At 43.1% G+C, this 20478-nt stretch overlaps 1 protein-coding gene across 1 annotated transcript in view; it reads right to left on the bottom strand.

Moving 5' to 3' along the window:
• Window positions 1-20478, bottom strand: part of nbeal2 (neurobeachin-like 2) — a 227477-nt gene that overhangs the window by 101137 nt on the left and 105862 nt on the right. Inside the window, exons 8-13 of the mRNA XM_080194499.1 lie at window positions 11810-12116; window positions 10826-10932; window positions 9186-9272; window positions 4322-4405; window positions 1253-1351; window positions 219-793 (exon numbers count right to left, since the gene is read on the bottom strand). Of these exons, the coding sequence (XP_080050625.1) occupies window positions 219-793; window positions 1253-1351; window positions 4322-4405; window positions 9186-9272; window positions 10826-10932; window positions 11810-12116 (1259 nt within the window). The remainder of the gene's footprint in view (window positions 1-218; window positions 794-1252; window positions 1352-4321; window positions 4406-9185; window positions 9273-10825; window positions 10933-11809; window positions 12117-20478) is intronic.

The raw sequence follows: 20478 nt of genomic DNA on the forward strand, positions 1-20478 counted from the left end.
TGCCCCTTAGTGTCCAGGGATGTCTTGGTTAGAGGGATTAGTGGGTAATAATATGTAGAGATATGGGGGTAGGGCCTGGGTGGGATTGTGTTTGGTGCAGACTCGATGGGCCGAAAGGCTTCTTTCTGCACTGTAGGATTCTATGATTATTTCCTTGATAGGTGAATAATACCCAACAGTTTTGAGTACAAAGGTGCCTTACATTTTACAATTCCTACCTGTATAGTTGTTTTCGTTTCGGTCTCTTGCTGAATAAACAACAATCTTCCTGTTCCTCATTCAGACAGAGCCACGTATGGAAAGTAAAACCATTACCCGGCCACTTTTGAATGGTGGGAACCATTATTCCAGCCATACTAGGAGTAAGGTCAAAATACTGCAGCACGCTTTCAGATCCATCTTTCCTTGCCATAGCTGATAAGGCCCGAATGACACGGGCTGAGTATGGGTGTGCTTTTCCATCATCAGTCTGAAGTAGTTTTATTAGCTGACGAAGTTCTCCAAGTTGTATGGAGAGGCTTCCCAGTACCTCTAGCAGGTCAATAAGGTTCTCGCCACACTTCCTGTCGAGCTGGGAATAACGGCCCAATGATTCCAGCGTGGCGCTGAGCATCCCAGCCTTCACACAGGTCATGCGAGTCCGCAAGGTAGCACCACAAACTTTCTTCAGCCAGTTGGAGACAAAGATTTGTAGATTGCGAGATTTCAGGTCAGGAATCCACTGCACGAGGATCAACAGTGGCTGCTCATTATTGATTGTGATGAGGGAGGTCATGTTCTCATCTTCAATAGCCTGCAGATATAAGGGAATTGTTGTGAAATGCATTGATTGGAGTTTGTCATCATTGCCTGTGCTGCACTGTGAAGCTCCCCAGGATGGCTCTGATGGCTCTTTTTGTCATCTGGAAAGAAGCCATAATAGTGCACTGCTAATTTAACCTTGTGCTCAACTCATTTATGATTAATAGACAGGATGAAAATTGGGTCCAATGTAGGAGGAAAAGTCATGCAGTTGTAATGTATGCCTGCTACTAGAATGTCCATCACCTCTTTGGGCCAATGAGGGAGAAACAATTCATCACAAACTGGCTGGCTATGTTCACATCCTGAGATCAAAATGGAAATTGGTCAGGAGTGGGAAGCCTACCGTCTTCCTCCCTCTCTCAGCACAGGGCATTAATACCAAATGTAACACGTCTGGTATACTGTTATCTCAGGCAGTGCCTCAACTACCCAGGAGCCATGTGCTTACCATGTTCATGAGTTCCTGCAGAAGATGCTTTGTTGGTTCTCCCTGGCTTTTGAGCACTTCATACAGATGCGAGTAACCAATCCGCTCCTTGAATACCTCCTGTTGGCAGAAAGTTGTAACTGCTAAATGAATTTCTTTAATATAATTCGAGTAGCTGCAAACATCGCAAAGGACAAATCATTCTTTGGAAATGGGAATACAACATTTTTTCCCCACTAACTACAAACAAATTCTTGTACCATCACAATGAATCACATCATTGCAATTCTACCAATAGATTGTTAGATAAAAGAAAGATTATATCTTGCCTTTCATGTCCTTGGAACATCCGAACTCTACAGACAAGGAAGTACTTTTAAAATGTGCTTACTGTTGATACATAGGAAAATATGGCAGCCAAACTCTGCACAGGAAATTCCACAAACAACAATGAGATTATCAACAAATAATCTATTTTAGTGATAATAGTTGAGTAATAGATATTGGTTAGGACACCATGGAGAACACCCCAGGTCTTCTTTGAAATAATGTGTGGGATCATTTGCCACCAGCTGAGAGGACAAATGGGGCCTTAGTTTAACGTCGCATGAAGAAATTCAACCATGGCCTTTGTAGCTCATTGGAAGACACACCATTGGTCATTTTGGCCCCAAGTTGGTGGGCGGCATGGTGGCACAGTGGTTAACACTGCTGCCTTACAGTGTCAGGGACCTGGATTCAATTCCGGCCTCGGATGACTGTCTGTATGGAGTTTGCACATTCTCCCTGTGTCTGCGTGGGTTTCTTCCAGGCGCTCTGCTTTCCATCCACACTCCAAAGATGTGCGGGTTAGGTTGATTGGACGTTCTAAATTGGCCCTCAGTGTCAGAAGCATTAACAGGTTAAATATAGGAAGTTACGGGGATAGGGCCTGGATGGGATTATTGTTGGTGCAGGCTCGATGGGCCAAATAGCCTCCTTCTGCGCTGTAGGGATTCTATGGATTCTAAGTTCTGGAATTCATCTCCTAAGTCTCTTCACCTCTCTTGCTTCCTTTAAGGCACTCATTCCTCTTTCAAAGGTGGAGAAATTCCTTGATACTACCCTAAAATGTCAGCTTCTATTATATGTGCAAGTCTCCACAATGGAAAAGAACATTAGACAGTGAGGTTGGTAAATATTAACAAATGACATTTCATAATATTATTATAATGTTATAGGAGTGCCCCTAATGATTGTGCTTTTAGCAGGGAGGGGCAGGCATTTCTTCGGCAAATTTTAACGGGGCACGTTTTAAAGTTCTGAGGTGGCATTTCCATTATCCATTGTAATGGAAGGATGACAATCTCAATGGAGGGGCTGCAGGGAGTTACAAAGGTCCAGAGAAAGAATGGATTTTGTGTCTAAAAGGAGCTGAAAAATTAGTCTTCTCTCCTGAAAAGCGAAGACTGAAAGGTGATATCACAGAAATGTTTGAAATCATGAAACTTTTGAATAAATCAGATACATGTAAATTCTTGTGCCACGAACGCAATTTGAGCATTGAGTGTTTACAAAATAAAGTAGGAAACGGAGGAGGGTTTTTTTTCAAAGAGCATGGTCAAGCATGTGACATGGGTGATTGGCACAGCTTGTGAAGAAAACCTTCCTGGGTTTGAAAGGAGAAAATAGACAAGTTGTTGTCAACGAGTAGGCTTCAGGGTTATAAGCAATGAATTACAGGCACTCTGTGGATGGTTGTAGGAATGCACTGAAAGTCCTTTCCCTTAATTTTGGAATCTTGTTACAATGAAATGCATCTTCAATGTGAGAGATCTTATTACTAATTTGGGAAAGATCTGAGAATCATCCTCAAGTATATATAAATTGGTATGCACAACATAGGTAGAGATGAAGGGGAGTTTGTGTTGCTGTGGATAAACCTTTGAAAAGAAAAAGACCCAGGTTTGTCCTTTACCTCATGTAAGAAAAGAGAGTAGGGTGGCACCATGACACAGTGGTTAGCACTGTCGCCTCATGGCGTGAGGGATCCGGGTTTAATTCCCGGTCACAGTCCGTGTGGAGTTTGCATGTTCTCCCCGTGTCTGCTTGGATTTCCTCCCAGTGCTGCAGTTTCCTCTCACGGTACAAAAGCTGTGTGGGTTAGATGGATTGGTCATGCTAAATTGTCCCTTAGTGTCAGGGTAAATGTATAGGATTATGGGTATAGAGCCTGGGTGGGATTGTGGTTGGTGCAGACTCAATGGGCCAAATGACCTCCTTCTGCTCTGATAGACTCTATAATTCTACATTTGCCTCCAAAGCATTTCTAAATACAGCACAGTTAAACATCGAGTAAGAATTCTTCTCTCCTGACTCAATGCTCAACTTTAGATGAAAATCCATCTACTGCAGCAGAATAGTATTATTTATATTTGCCACACCAACCATCCTTTGGCCTCTCCAGCCATAGCCATCAGGAGCTGGTTTGAGTTTGCAAGATTGCTTATCATGCGTGTCGGCAAAGTTTAAAACAACATTAGTCCATAAGCATGACCCTGAGCTTCCAGTAGCATGCCAGTTTAACACTCCACCTTGCTTTCATGTTGACATCTCTTGGTGAAATGAAGCAAGTTCAAGAAACAGCATAACATCATAAATTAAATTACTATGGACGCTGGAATCTGAAACAAAAACATAAAATGCTGGAAAATCTCAGCAGGTCTGACAGCATCTATGAAGAGAGAACAGAGCTAATGATTTGATACTGGATGACTCTTCGTCAGAGCACTCAAGGAACAGCACTTCCTTTTTTTGATTAGGCACTTTACAACTTTCTAGACTCAAGTTGAGTTTAAATGTTTCCATCTTGTATGATTTCATGGCATGTTTCAGTCTTAACTCTTGTTTTTCTGGTTTGTGCTTTCAGATGGAGATGTTCAATATTCTACCAAACTATACTTCCAACTTCGCCCAGTTCTGCTGAAAAGTCATCAAGCTGAAACGTTAACTCTGTTTCTTTCTCCACAAATGCTGCCTGATCTGCTGAGTGTTTCCAGCATTTTCTGTCTTTAATCTGAGAACAGCAACCTCTGACATTGGCGGACATACCTTGGCAGAGGGTGAGTTCTTCATTATTGCTGTTAGCACTCTGATAGCATGCACTGTGATGGAGTCTGATTCTTTCTCAAATACCTGCAAAGGATCCAGAGAATGGCAACAATACAATAACCCTTTAAGTACAAATGTTATGACATTGCGCTGCAACAATCCATCACTGGAACCAGGCTGGCTATGGTAAAGTAGATGAGGAAACAAGATCTGATTTTACCCCAGAAGGATTCCACTTCCTATGATTGTAATTTTCAGACAAAGACATCATCATCATTGACTCATAGCTGTTCTCTGCAGTGGCCTAACAAGCCATTCAGCGGTATCGAACAGCTGGATCAACAGCGGTTCAAGGAAAAGTTCCACCATCACTATTTTTCACTGCACAATTCCCAGTCCCTGGCCTGCTCTTGTAACCGCTGCATTTATATAGCTGGGCCAGTTCAGTTTCTAATCAATGGGAACCCTTGAGGTACTGATTATAGAGGTTTCAGTGATAGAAGTGCCATTGACTGTCAAGCAGAAATGATTAGATTCATTCTTTTTGGAGATGGTCATTGCCTGACACTTGTGTGGTGCAAATGTCACTTGCCCCTTTACCAGTTCAACCTTGAATATTGTCCAAGTCTTTCTACATACGGACATGGCTGTCTTCAGTATCTGACGATCCACAAATGGTGCTGAACAATCTGCAATCATTGATGAACATCCCTACTTCTGTCCTTAATTTGGACAAAAGTGTTATCAGGGTCAGCTAAGAATTAGCAATAAATACTATTCTTGCCAGCAACACACACCTGGAGAATGAATAACAATTTAACAAAACAAGCATTGGCTATTTATTTAATCGACATGGCTAGAGGGCAAATTTGACAAAATTGTCACCTGTGTGGGGTGATAGATTAGCTATTGGGAGGGGAAACCTATCTATTTTAGTTTGCTTCCTTAGCTCAGGAAATGACAGATTTAAGAAGCTCTACTGGGAATTTAGTTGAGAACAACCATTTCAGCACCTCGGATCTTCTTGGCTTGTAATTCTCAGTAGCACAATAGTAGCGCAAGTTGTGCAGAGCCACATATTGTGGTGTTCAGGTGAACTAAAACTTGCCAGTTCCCAAACACGCTTTACGTTGCCTTTTCCTGGAAAAAAATGTCCAGATGAGTGGTGTATCACCAGGCAATGTTATGTACAAATACGCATTCTACAGCTACAGCAATTAAAGGGAAAAAGACCAATACCACTTTCTCACGGCCACTGGGAAGGGCCATCATCAAGTATGGTCTTGTTAGCCATGTACTGCATCTTGAGAATGAACGTAAACATAAGCTGGGAGAGAAGAACGTAAAACATTCTGTAAAGCTCTAATCTATGTGCATGTGTACATTTGTTTGGGATAGAATGAGGAACAGGCCCTTCGGCCCTCCAAGCCTGCACCAATCATGTGTTCCTAACTAGACCATCATTTGTATCCCTCTATTCCCAGTCTGTTCATGTGGCTATCTAGATAAGTCTTAAATGATCCTGGCATGTCTGCCTCAACCACTTGCTTGGTAGTGCAGGCCCCCACTACTCTCTGTGTAAAATACGTCACCCACGTGTCTGTATTGAACCTTTCCCCCCTTACCTTGAACCTGTGACCCTTTGTGTTTGTCATTTCCGACCTAGGAAAAAACTTCTAACTGTTCACCTTATCTATGCCCTTCATAATTTTATAAACTTCTATTAGGTCTGCCCCTCAACCTCCATCTTTCCAGGGAGAACAACCCTAGTTTACGCAATTTCACCTCATTGCTAAGACCCTCCATTTGAGGCAACATCTTGTTGTGACACATTATATGTTGTGACACATTAAAAAGGATTGCCGAATGTGGACATCACCTGCAAGGCTGGCATTTATCAAAATTCTTTCCCAAATTTGCTATTTTCTCCCAGACAGATCAAGGAATGTACCCACATTTTAATAAGTTTTATCAAAACCTCTTAAGAGTCAAGAACATTCTTGTCTTTACTCTCTGGTCATAGCCAGCAATGCTCAACTGGATAATTGCAGACACAAGTCAGCATGACATTATGTCACATAATATGTTCACCACAAACACAAGAATCAGTAAAAATGTTTTAATGATATTATTTAAAACATGAACATCACACCACAACATATATGCACAGATCACATTTTTCCCCCTTGCTGCAGCAGAGATCATCTTCCACCGCTGGACAGGAAGATCATGCAGTGTGCAGACTGCAAATATCATTCCTAATCTTATACTGACCTCATAACATTGCGTTCAAGAAGTTTATTTTTCCCTTTCTCAACAAGCCACCACTTTCCTATGAAGCCCAATAGTTGGGCAAGCTCCAACTACACCTCTCAAAAGAATGTAGAATTGGAATAGGAATTCAGGTCTTCGAGTCTATTCTGCCATTCAATTTGATTTCTAAAGATTAATTTATGGAATGTGGACATCACTGGCTAGGAAAAACATTTATTGCTCATCCCTAATTGTCCTTTAGAAGGAGGTGGTGAGCTGCCGTTTTGAACTGCTGCAATCCCTGAGGTGCAGGTACATCCACAGTGCTGTTGGGGAGGGAGTTCCAGGATTTTGACTCAGTGATAGTGAAGGTTCAGCGATATATTTCCAAATCAGGTTGACAAGTGACTTGGGCAGGGGGGTGGGGGTGGGGGGCGGGGGTGGAACTTCCAAGTGGTGTTCGCAGGTATCTTCTACCTTGTCTTTCTAGACACTAGTGGTCATGAGTTTGGAAGGTGCTGTGTAAGGAACCTTGAGTTCCTGCAGTGCATCTTGTAAATGGTACACCCACTGTTCGTCAGTGGTGGAGGGAGTTCATGCTTTAGAAGGAGAGATAGTAAAACAGGCTGCTTTGTCCTGGATGGCGTCAAACTTCTCAAGTAATGTTCGAGCTGCACTCATCCAGACAACTGGAGAGTATTGCATCACACTCGCCATAGGATTTTGAGCCCCTGACCTGCTCTGGTAGGCACAATATTTTTGTGGCTAGTCCAGTTCAGTTTTTGGTCAATGGTAACCCCCAGGTGGTTGACAGTGGGGGATTCAGTGATGGTATTGGTGAAGAGGTGATGGTTAGATTCTGTCTTTTTGGAGATGGTCATTGCCTGGCAGTTGTGTGACGTGATGGTTACTTGTCACTTGTCAGGCCAAACCCTGGATATTGTCCAGGTTTTGATGCATTTGGACATGGACTGTTTCAGTATCTGAGGAGTTGATTTTAGCTGACTTCGACTTCCGCCGTACCTACTTTCGCTCCATTTCTCTTAATGCCCCTACTGATTTAAAATTCTTGATTTCCTTAACAGCACTATGGGTGTACCTCAGAATGCCTGAATGCTTAGCTCCAATTTTAATATTGTGCTTCCTTTTGGATTTCCCCACGAGACAAATTGATTTATTTATATCTACCCAATAGAATTCCTTTACGATTATAAACAGTTAGGTCACTCCTCGAACTTTTATGCTCTGGGGAATGCAAGCCAATGTACCTGAAGTTGTAATTTAACCCTTTCAGTTCTGGCATCATTCTGGTAATGCTCTCTCTCCAGACCATTACATCCTTCATGAGATGTGGTTTCCAGAAGTGAATACAGTGCTCCAGAAGGAGTCTAAAGCTGAGGTTGTGTGCAGCAGAAGCATCTCCTTTACATTTCTGTAATCTAGCCCCCTTGAAATTCCATTCATTTTTTGATCACATTTTCTAATGGTTTGCTTGCCGTTAGGGGTGTGCTCCTTACCATTCAAATACCTTTGTTTTTCCATAATTCTTAAACTCCCACCATTAACAAAGTATTCTAATTTTTCTGCTCTCGTGTGGACAGACCTGCCCCAAAGAATTAAGGCTTAAGAGCCCCAAAGAATTCAACTAAATTGGCCAAACATGACCTACTCTTCAAAAATCAAAGCTGACTCATTTTGATTAGCTGAAGTGGACGGAATGTACTAGTGTGATGCTATATCACAGCACAGCATCACAATAGTTTCATATATTTCATGTCAATATATGAAGTATGTATTTTGGTACTTGCACCTTGTTGTGGGGTGATGTTATTATCTTCACAATCGTGCATTTCAATAAAGCAAATTGGATAATGCTGATGATTGGCAGACATATGGAACACAGGACAAGAGATAGGATTGGCACCTCCAGCAGCCAGCTGGTGTCAGCATGCTGTAATTCTCCTTACATATTTCACAGAAGAAGGATTTGCTTTCAGATTTGCTTTGCTTTTTTTTTAAAAAAAGCTCCTTCTTTTCCAGTAAACAAGTTATGGGGGCACCTTGCCTCTTTTTAAGGAGGGGTGAGGAGTGAAGGAGAATAAAGAACACAGCAGTAGATATTATCAAGGGGATTAGGGATAAAGAGGAACAGGGAAGATGCAGCAAAAGGAAAGAGAAAGGAAAAGGAGAGAGAGTAGAATAACGAGAAAAGGGTAAGGCGGACAAAGGAGAAAGAAGAAAGGAGAGAAATGAGCTGAAAAGAGAGAATGAATGAGAGATACAGGGAGAGTGCAACAGAAACAAAGTAGGGAAATTAAAGAAAGTATGAGTACAACAAACCAAAGTAGTAAAGGGAAAAAAATGATAGAAATTTATCAAAATGGGAGAGAATGGAAAAACACAGGGAGAATGAGAGAAGTAGAGAGAAAGGACAGGGATACAAATAAGGGAAAGAATGCAACAGACATCAGTACAAAACTAAAAGAGAAAGGGAACAAGAGAGACAGAGATTAATGGGAATGAAGGAGGGTCAATTTCAAAGTTGTTAATGACACCATGCTGACATCAGGCCTGGTCATTTTCTCCAGAGTATCGGCGTCTCCAATAATACCTTGCTGAGATTGATTTCAGTCAGTAACTGAGTGGCAAGATCACTCCCACCCTTGCAGTCATCCTTAGACCTACTGCTTACATAGAGCTGTCAAAGAGAGGGTGAAGGGTGGGTAGGTGAATGAGGGAGGAGTTGGAAAAGCGACAAAAAGAGAGGAAAAAAACATGACATCAGAAACCAGACAAAGCTTGCAAAACACACAACAGTGCAAACATCAAATCATCTTTAATGTTAACTCTCAGGTTAAAAAGCGTTGGGGCAAAATGTGGAGGGGTGAGGCGTTTTTGTTTTAAGCGTTCATCCATTTTACCCAGAAACATATTGACCCTGAACTCTTGCAGGGGTCCCTTTGATATCTTGCTATAACTTGGGTGGGAGACAGATGTAAGGTTCCAGAGAAACATGCTAGGAGATCCCCTCTTGTGGAAATTTGACAATGGGTCTGTATCCCATATAGAAGTTGTGTCTGTATCCAAGTTTAAAAAGTTATTTTCTAAGGCTGCAGAGATAGAAAATTCAAACTAGTATGGAAGGTGATCAGAAAATGGCCAACCACAATGGCACAGTGCTACTGACAAAGCGCACTGTGGATCCAGCCGGCAGTGGTACGTTTCAGATTGGATCACCTCATAGATTGGTTTGAAGTTGAAAGCTTGCTCCTTCTTACTGCTGTTTTCAAAGGAGCCACTGCAGGATGTTCTGGGGTCCCATGCTCTATGCAGCTAACAAAACTGAAGATTATATATGACACTATCTTTTGTAGATACCTTATTTTCCATTACAATGACCCTCAGCCTAGACCAATGCCCTTCAAAGATGTATAAAACAACATCCTTGTAGACTGATTGGTCACACAAACATGCTATTTCTCATATTACTCGTACTCACTTGCAAATTCTAATTCACTCACTCTTGTACTCCATGCACGTGCTTGTAAGCAATCAGGCTCAATCACATACTCACTTGCATCTATTTATAACCACACTTTGATATGTAAACTCATATGCTGAGCTATACACTCACACAATTATGTGAGTGAGGCTTACTGTTTTTGAAAAATCACATGGATGCTGTGGGGGCTGGTGGTCCCTTCTGCCAAATTACATCTCAGATGGTGATGACGAAAATCTAAACCCCATGAGTTTGGGTGCCCAGAGAATAGTGGGTTTGAACTCAATGACCCCATTCACTGCATGGTTGAATAGCCAACAATTTTAATTTCAAGGCTGATACACAAAGAAAAACCAGTTTGATTGGGTAATAAATAGTGGCCAATACCTGACCAAAGAACCAGAAGGATTGGATCATAGAATGTTACAGCACAAAAGGCCATTGTTCAATCCATCGTGTCAATGCCACCTCTCTGAAGGAGCTATCCAATTAGTCCCACTCACCCTGCTCTTCCCTGATAGCCCTCCCACAAGAAGGGAGAAAACTGGGGTAACAAATGATGAGAGACGTTCTCCCCAAGCTTTAATCTATCTTGAGTCTTGAATTTGAGTTTCAGATTTTGAGCGTTCCTTTTCATCCACATAACCTTCAGTTGCCCAACTTCACTTTTAAGCATCCAGAGGAATGAAAGCAGAGCAAGGCAACGTCAAGCAATAAGATGGGGGAACTATACGGTAAGCCATCCATACCTTGCTGTTTTGGATGAGTCGGATGATGTGCTCAAAGCAGTTGTTATTAAGAAACACTGCCTGAAGCACAGCTCGATCCTTACAATTCAACATGTCTGAGATAGCACCTGCAACACAAAATATGCAATTTAGCATCACAGCAGCACAGTGAGATGAGGTGCAACATGAACAATCCACGTGGCTCAGTTAGTACCACTCTTCCTCAGGAATACAACACAGGAATTGCTAGACAAAGAAAATAGCAAGTTCCACTTAGTTTTTCTTACAACATCCAGGTAGTTGCATGAAACAATGGTAAAGGAGTTGTTGGCTATTCATAGTAATCAATTTTTATCAGTTAGACTATAACAGTCTTAAAGTTTAAAGTTTTTTTAACATTTATTTATTAATGTCACAAGTGGACTGAAATTAAGAATACAATGAAGTTACCATGAAAATCCCTTAGTCACCACACTCCAGCACCTGTTTGGGTACTCTGAGGGAGAATTTAGCAAGGCCAATGCACCTTACCTGCACGTCTTTCAGACTGTGGGAGGAAACAGTAGCACCTGGAGGAAACCCATGCAGACATGGGGAGAATCTGCAGACTCCACAGAGTGGCCCACAGCTGGAATCGAACCTGGCTTCCTGGCGCTGTGAGGCAGCAGTGCTAACTACCGTGTCACCGTACCTCCAGTTCCAAATATGACATGAGGGAAACTCAAGTGGTGGAATGAGTTAGGAACAAAAATCAAAAGTCACCTCCAAAGCATGCTCCATGTTCCATGTCACGTCCCAAATTATTCATACATTATATTACAAATTATTATTTTCTGAGAGGTATCTAATTTTCATTTGAGCTAATTTTTTTGATAGTCTCCCTATGCCGCTTGCTCTATACATAAATTGATTACTCACTCTCTGAAATAATGCTGCTGAAAATCAGTTTAGAATTTACCGCCTATCAAACACAGGTCACAGAGGCACAAAGATAACTTTACTTACTGAGCATTTCAATCCGCAGGGTGATGAAACCATCCTCTAGTCGGGTTTTCGTCCCCTCTTCCAGGACGGCCACTGGCCTGTCAGCATTCAACAACTTAAAGTAGCTGTCCAATATTGTCTTGATTGTCACTCTCCTCTGGTCAAGACTGCTGGCATGGAGAATGTGGATCATTCCAATTAGGCACTTCAAGGCGACTTGCAACAGCCTGGTGTCCTTTTGCTCCTGAGTTCCTGTGTCACAAGAGGTCCTGAGAACCAGCATAAGCACCTCAACGGAGTTTGGGGTAATGGCAAATAGTGCATTTTGCTGCATGAAGAAGAAGAGAAAGACTTAAATCTGGCCCTCCAGGACTGAATAGTCGCGTGTCAAATGGACCTAGTTTTGAAGTTTATTTACTAGTGTCACATGTAAGGCTTACATTAACACTGCAATGAAGTTATGGTGTAATTCCCTTAGTCACCACAGTCCGGCTTCTGTTTGGGTCAATGTACCTAATCAGCATGTCTTTCAGACTGTGGGAGGAAACCAGAGCACCTGGAGGAAACCCATGCAGACATGGGGAGAATGTGCAAATTCCACACAGATAGTGACCCAAGCTGGGAATCCAACCCAGGTCCCTCGCGCTGTAAGGCAGTAGTGCTAGCCACTGTGACACCGTGCCACCCTAGACCAACAGAACAAAAATCTCGCCGTTTATGTCAAAGGCAGGGTGGTCTGTCCTGCCAGAATGCCATTCCAGTAGAGAAAACAATTCCTGGTGTAATTGAATGCCTTCTGAGAATAAAATGTGTTTAAATGAAATAAATGACTCGGTATTTGGGCTGATGCATAGGGAGAGCTTTCTTTTAATCTAGCAGTAACTGTATTCCTGTGAGAAAGAAATAGAGAGATACAAGGGTAGGTTGTGAAGAGATACTTAGAATGGGATAAAGCTCACATGGCGTATCAACACTGTTTGAGTTTTGAAATGTAACCAGTTTGATTGACAATTATGACTTTTAGTAGTCATATGATTGCACTTTGAGGTTGCCTTTGAAGATAGACATCTTAAGACCAGTTTCACTCACGGTGGCACAGTGGTTAGCACTGCTACCTCACAGCGCCAGGGACCTGGGTTCAATTCCGGCCTTTGGTAACTGTCTAGGTGGAGTTCGCACATTCACCCCAGGCCTGCATGGGTTTCCTCCAGGTGCTCTGGTTTCCTTCCACAGTCCAAAGATGTACAGGTTAGCTGAATTGGCCATGCTAAATTGCTCATCAGTGTTCAGAGATCCACCTAACATGGATTAGGCATGGTAAATGCTGTTCCTTCATTGCAATCAGCCGGTCAAGGAGGAGGGACCAGTTGTGCTGAGTGCAGAACTATCATCAATCCCAGTGGTCCACATGTCCCCAACAACTGCAGTGGAACAACAGCAGTCACCAACACAATACGTGCCATGAGAATGACACTCTCTGTGCAAGGACCACCACCCAGATGTACAGCCAATGTCAATGCACACATGGACTATTAAGAGACTATCACCTGGGTTTTCTGGTCCTATCAAGCAGGACTCACTTGCTGCTACAGGTTTGTCCTAACCAAAGTCCATTGATTTTTGGTGGAATCAGACAATCCCAGTGGCATGCGGACTAGAAAATCCTGCCCAAAATGTGCAACACACACATGCTAACTAACTATTGAACAAACAGTTGTTAATACATGAGAATAGTGGGCAACTTGGGTGACTCAGTCACACAGGATTATGCATACAATGTCTGAATTGAAAAGGGGTATGTTTGGGTTCTAAGATGTAAGCAAACTGATTAACAATCTGGCTTTCTGTAGTCATGTAAATATAGTAAGAAGTCTCACAACACCAGGTTAGATCCAACCAGTTTATTTGATAGTAATGGGATTGTAAACTGGTTGGACTCTAACCTGATGTTGTGAGACTTCGTACTGTGTTTACCCCAGTCCAACACCGACATCCCTACATCATGTAAATATGCCATGAGGCTACTTCTGCAGGTAGACATCTTAAGCCTACATTAATGTAGACTCCCACTGAGATAAGACACTGATGAAGACTGTTATCCTTATATTTTAAAAAAATACCACCATAGACAGGTTGGACTGAATGGGCCGTAGCTTCTATGAAATAGATTAGCCACGTGTGGTTTGCTATATTAATGGAGGAAAATATGATTTCATTTTGCAGATCTGTTTCCATTGGAGGAATTTGGCTTTTCAGCTTGATAATAAGCATCTGAGAGATAATTTTATAGATATGTCAAAATAGATAGGGGAAAGAAAAATAGTAATTGAGATACAAAGGGTTCAGAGAGCAATTTTAAGGCATAGATCAGTAAGGGTGATCAACATATAGACTGTCAGAACACACATGACAGAAACCCCACATCGTTAAAGAAACAGTTTTATACTCTAGCAAGGATTCCAAGATCTCCTTCAACAGATGACCAAAAGTGGCCCAAATGGCCATGCTCGTCATAATTATCTTGTGATGTATCTTTATAGGTTTCAGCGATATGAGGATTTTGCTTTATGACTCTGATAACAACATAGAAACAGATTGTTTGTTCCAATTAGCTCATGCTGGTGTTTATCCTCTGCTCAAGCAGTAGTCAGGGCTTAGATTAATAGGCTGTATAAACTTAGTTTGTATTCCCTTGAGGAATGATTTATTCAAGGTTGTTAAAATGATAAAGAGATATGATAGGGTAACAACTGTCTATTTCCATAAATGTGGAGGAATCAAAAACAAGATGATGTCATCTTAAAATTAGAGCTAGGCCATTTAGATTTGAAATCAGGAAATAACTTGTTCACGAATAGTGCTGAGAATCTTCAATTCTCTCCACAAAATGGCAGATTTTTTAGCCCTGGATCTTTAGATTTTTATTAAGGGATATGGACCAAAGGGAAATACATGGAGTTCAGTACACCTCAATGGCAGACAGGTACATAGCAGAATAACCTATTCAAACGGTTTACGTGAGGAACTTCGACAATGGCTCTCAGTGGATTCTGGAAGTTATCCTCGAGAAAACGGGGCTGATGTCTTATAAAGTAAAAATCAGGGAGAAGACCTTAATGCAACACTAAATTACCTCTGTCACAGGGGGAAACTGTTTCTTTGGTCGCCCACCATCAGCGTGCTTCACACTAGCCTGTGGATGGGAAACTGTTCTCTAAGAGCCTGTCACTTGGACAATGAAGATTATGGCTCAGACATGGAGGCAGAGGCGGTGGATACTCAGTCAGAGGTCACCACTGAGGACGAGCCCCTTATAGTGAGATCCAAAAGAACCTAGGGGCAGCACGGTGGCAGAGTGGTTAGTACTGCTGCTTCACAGCACCTAGGGACCTGGGTTTGATTCCTGGCTTGGGTCACTGTCTGTGTGGAGTTTGCACATTCTCCCTCTGTCTGTGTGGGTTTCCTCTGGATGCTCCTGCTTCCACCCATTCTCCAAAGGTGTGCTGGTTCGGTGCATTGGCCATGCTAAATTCTCCCTCAGTGTTTCCGAACACGTGCCAGAGTGTGGTGATTAGAGCATTTCACAGTGACTCCATTGCAGTGTTAATGTAAGTCTGCTTGTAACACTAATAAATAAACTTCACTTAACTTTAAACCTATTCCTGTTCCTTGTGCTAATTCCATTTACTCAATTTATTCCAATAATCCTTTGTATCAGTCTATCTATTTCAATAAGTTGAAAAGGTCTTTGCTTCTGTCACACACGTCAAATATGCCTCTCCACTGTCAGGGCTCATTATCCTCATTAAGTCCAATGATGGTTACCTCTTCCCATCAATCTCATGTTTTTCCAAATTTGGATCAGGAGGCTATCATAGATTAATGCATTGATTCAGGAAGCTTGACTGGAAAGGAACATAGCTTATTACAGAATGCAAAATGAAATCACTACCGCAGTGTATAACACTAGTCCCTATCTGGGACTACAGTTAAGCAGGCTGAGTCCTGGGCCTGCCTTATAAAAGGCTCAGATAATGAGTTTCAGCTGGGCAGGCCACTGCCTGCAACCAGCAGAACTCATACTTATCGAGCCCCGCAGAGAGATCAATCAGTGATTCCCTAAGAACCTCATGGGGGTTATCACAGCCCTTCCCTCACCCCCCCACTGTGAGTCCAAAAGCTTTCCCTCAATCACATGATGATGGGGCCTTCTCCGTCTCTTTGCGCGTGGCCTCATCTCCGCTTAGAGGGTCTGATTGGGGAGTGTGTGATGGATAGGTGAACGCCTCTTCCACAAAGATCGTCGAAGAGCCACGATAAGGATATGTGCTTCCTCTGTTTCCGTGTCTGAGTCATAATCTTCATTGTCCAGGTGACTGACTCTTAGAGGACGGAGTTTTCCATCCACAGGTCAGTGTGAAGGTGGCACGCCCATAGAAACAACTGCTTGTGCAAAGGGTTCCCTGCGATGGAGATAATCTACATGCAGGTCTTCTCCCTGATTTTTATCTTATAAGAAAGACATCAGTCCTGTTTTCTTGAGAATAACTCCCAGAATCAACAGAGAGCCATTGCTGAAGTTCCTTAGCTGGATCATATTTCTCGGTTTGAAGCCTCTATCTGGTCTCTCACAGCGGTCCCTTTTCTGGGCTTCATGTTTTAACTCGACATTGCTGACCAGATTTAGGAACGTCAGGTTAAGCCTAGTCTGAAGGTGTCTGCCCGTCAATAGCTCCCCTGAGGATATTCATAGTTAAAAAGTAAAGGTGCCAGCTTTGTTCCTAGAGGACCTGTGGTCTGTTTCTTCAAGGCACTTTTGAATGTCTGGACTGTTTGCTCAGCCAGGCCGTTTGAGGATGGGTGGTAGGGCGCTGTGCAGATGCACCTTACTCCATTCATTGTCATGAAGGTCTGAAATTTCCGCTGGTAAACGGGGTCCCATTGTCCGTCATGAGAACCTTGGGTATACAATGCACAATAGGAGATTGGCGGAGTTACTCTATGGTAATGTGATAGGTAGTAGAGGCCATCCGATGCACATTGATCCACTTTGAATGGGCGTCAGTGAGAACTTAAAACATGGAACACATAAATGGCCCTGCAAAATCTGCATGTACTTGCACCCAGGGTCTCCCCGGCCATTCCCAAGGGTGCAACAAGGCTGCTGGTGGGGCCTTCTGGTTTTGCACAGATTTACCAGGTTTTCACTATCACTGTCCATGCTAGGCCACCAGACATAGCTCCTTGGTAGCATTTTCATCTTAGAAATATTTGGGTGGCCATTGTTCAATTCTTGAAGTATTAGTCACTGGACTGGATATAGGACAACCACCAGGGCTAACCACAAGATAATGTCACCTCTATACTCAACTCCTGATATTTAGAGGGATAAGGTTTCAAATCCTCTGTGGTCCACCACTTTGGACAATGTGATGTAGTTTTGCCAACATCAGGTTCTTTTGGGTCCATGCCTGAGTTTGCTCGGTGAATAGTGGCAGAGTGTCCATGAGGTTCAGTCATGACGACTTAATCCAACTTTGGAGGAGAAGATAGGATGGTGGGCAGTGGCAGCCAGCTCACATTGGCTATATGTCTCCCTGGACATATTGTAAGGTATATTAAGAGGCACCTAACAGAGTGCCCAGCATTGGAGGTTTGCCACAAACCTCTATGCCCAGCGTCAGGGGTTTGTGGTTAGTTAATATGGTGAAATGGCAACCATCTGGGCATATTTCCTCTCTGCATCCACTAGGGTTTATGATGTGCACGCAAATTGGATGTTCTGTCCCATCGTCCCAGTGGTGTGATAATACCGATCCTATCCCATAGGGGAGGCATCACAGGTTACAAAGAGTGATTCCAGGGTTCATAATGGGCTAGCAATTGTTGTTTGATGTTTGCAAAGCCTTTCTCTTGTGATGTTTGCCATGACCAGTTCTGATTTTATTAATGGTATCTGGAGGGATGCCAGCAGGATCGCCAAGTTCAGTATGAATTTTCCATAGTAATTTATGACACCACGGAAAGACTTCAACTCCGTTATGTTCTGTGGAGAAGAAGCCACTTTTATGGCCTTCACCTTCTCTTTGGCAGGGTGTAATCCATCTTTGTCAACTCTGTACATAAGAACATAAGAACATAAGAAATAGGAGCAGGAGTAGGCCATCCAGCCCTTCGAGCCTGCCCCGCCATTCAATAAGATCATGGCTGATCTGTCGCTGCTCAGTTCCACTTTCCCACCCTCTCCCCATAACCCTTAATCCCCTCTCCTATCAAAAACCCATCAACCTGCGTCTTAAAAATATTTAGCGAGGCAGCCTCCACCACTTCAACGGGCAGAGAATTCCAGAGATTCACCACCCTTTGAGTGAAGAAGTTCCTCCTCAACTCCGTTCTAAACCACCCCCCTTTTATCTTGAGGCTGTGCCCCCTAGTCCTACTGTCTTTTTTGAGCGGGAAGAGTCTTTCCACCTCTATCCTATCCATCCCATTCATCATCTTATACGTCTCAATGAGATCTCCCCTCATTCTTCTAAACTCTAACGAGTACAAGCCCAGTTTATTCAGCCTCTCCTCATAGCTCAACCCCCTCAACTCCAGTATCAGCCTAGTAAACCTCCTCTGCACTCCCTCCAAGGCCAAAATATCTTTGCGCAGGTGCGGCGCCCAAAAATGCACACAGTACTCCAGTTGCGGCCTCACCAATGCCCTATACAGCTGCAGCAAGACCTCCCTACTTTTATATTCAATCCCCCTCGCTATGAAGGCCAGCATCCCATTCGCCTTCCTGACCACCTGCTGCACCTGCAAGCTGGGTTTTTGCGACTCATGCACAAGGACCCCGAGGTCCCTCTGCACCGTCGCCTGCTGCAGTTTTTCGCCACGTAAGTAATAGTCCTTCCTACCATTCTTCCTACCAAAGTGGACCACCTCACACTTGCCAACATTAAATTCCATTTGCCATTTCCTGGTCCATTCGCCCAGCCTATCTAGATCCTTCTGCAGACTCTCCACACCCTCCGCACAATTTGCCGTTCCCCCAATCTTGGTGTCATCAGCAAATTTCGACACTCTACACTCGGTTCCCTCCTCCAGATCATCTATATAAATGGTTAAAAAGCTGAGGCCCCAGCACCGACCCCTGGGGCACTCCACTAGTCACCATCCGCCAATACGAATAGCACCCGTTGACCCCCACTCTCTGCCTCCTATTTGACAACCAATCCTCTATCCACGCTAACACCCTACCCCCAACTCCATGTCCCTCGACCTTCTGCAATAACCTCTTGTGAGGCACTTCGTCAAATGCCTTCTGAAAATCTAGAAAGACCACATCCACCGGCTCTCCTCTATCCACCGCCCTAGACACATCCTCATAGAACTCCAGTAAATCTGTCAGACACGACTTCCCTTTAATGAAACCGTGCTGCGTCTGCTCTATCAAGCAATTCCCTTCAAGATGCCTCGCAATTTCCTCCTTAATGACAGATTCTAACATTTTACCTACCACAGACGTTAAACTAACCGGCCTATAATTCCCCGCCTTTTGCCTGGCACCCTTCTTAAACAACAGCATAACATTAGCCGTTTTCCAATCATCTGACACTTCCCCGGAATCCAGCGACGTTTGGAAAATAACCACCAAGGCATCCACTATCACCTCCGCCATTTCTTTCAGAACCCTCGGATGCATTCCATCCGGTCCTGGGGACTTGTCCACAATCAGCCCCTCCAGTCTGTCGAGCACCGCCTTTCTAGTAACAGTAATGTCATTAAGACTCTCCAGTCCTACCACCTTTCTATCGCTAACACCCGGCAAATTATTCACGTCCTCCTCCGTGAAGACAGAAACAAAAAAGTTATTCAATACCTTAGCCATATCCCCATCCCCTACCACTAGGTCCCCTTTCTCATCCTCTAAAGGACCAACATTCACCCTAGCCAGCCTCTTCCTTTTTATATATTTATAAAAACTCTTGCTATCCTTTTTTATATTAAGCGCTAGCCCAGCTTCATAGTTTCTCCTACCCTTCCTTATCAACTTCTTTGTCAATCTTTGTTGACATTTAAACCTCTCCCAATCCTCTTCTCGCCCACTACTCTTAGCTACTCTAAATTCCTCCGCTTTTAGTTTAACACTTTCCTTCACCTCCTTCGTTATCCACGGCTTATTACCTCTCCTCCTACTATCCTTTTTGACCATCGGAATAAATTTCCGTTGTACCTGAGGTATGTTACCTTGTTGACCTGGAACACACATTTTTACCTTTTTAATCGGATGTCAACATCAGAAAAAAGCTGTAAGACCTCCTCCAAACTCTTCAAATGTTCCCTTGCAGTAGCTCCTGAGGTGAAAATGTCATTCAAATAGACTGAAGCTCTGGGCATCCCTTGAAGGATGTTCTCCATCACCATAGAGTCCTTTGTGAGTATTTACGATGACATACTTCCTGGGTGACACCTTAAGCTACAGTTGCAGGTAAGTGTGACTCATGTTTAATTTGGAAAATATGTGACCCCCAAGCAGCTTTGCATACAAGTCTTCTATGCATTGCATAGGACATCTGTGGTCCCAACAATACATAAGGGCTTCCCAGTATATGTGGTCAATCTAGCCTTAGCAGTCTTAAAGGTAAGATGCCCAATCAGAGTCGCCTGAAGGTTTGCTCCCTAATAATAGATACAGCAGC

The sequence above is a fragment of the Carcharhinus amblyrhynchos genome, chromosome 8, assembly GCF_965287045.1.
Source record: "Carcharhinus amblyrhynchos chromosome 8, sCarAmb.v2.hapA, whole genome shotgun sequence".
Taxonomy (NCBI): Eukaryota; Metazoa; Chordata; class Chondrichthyes; order Carcharhiniformes; family Carcharhinidae; genus Carcharhinus; species Carcharhinus amblyrhynchos.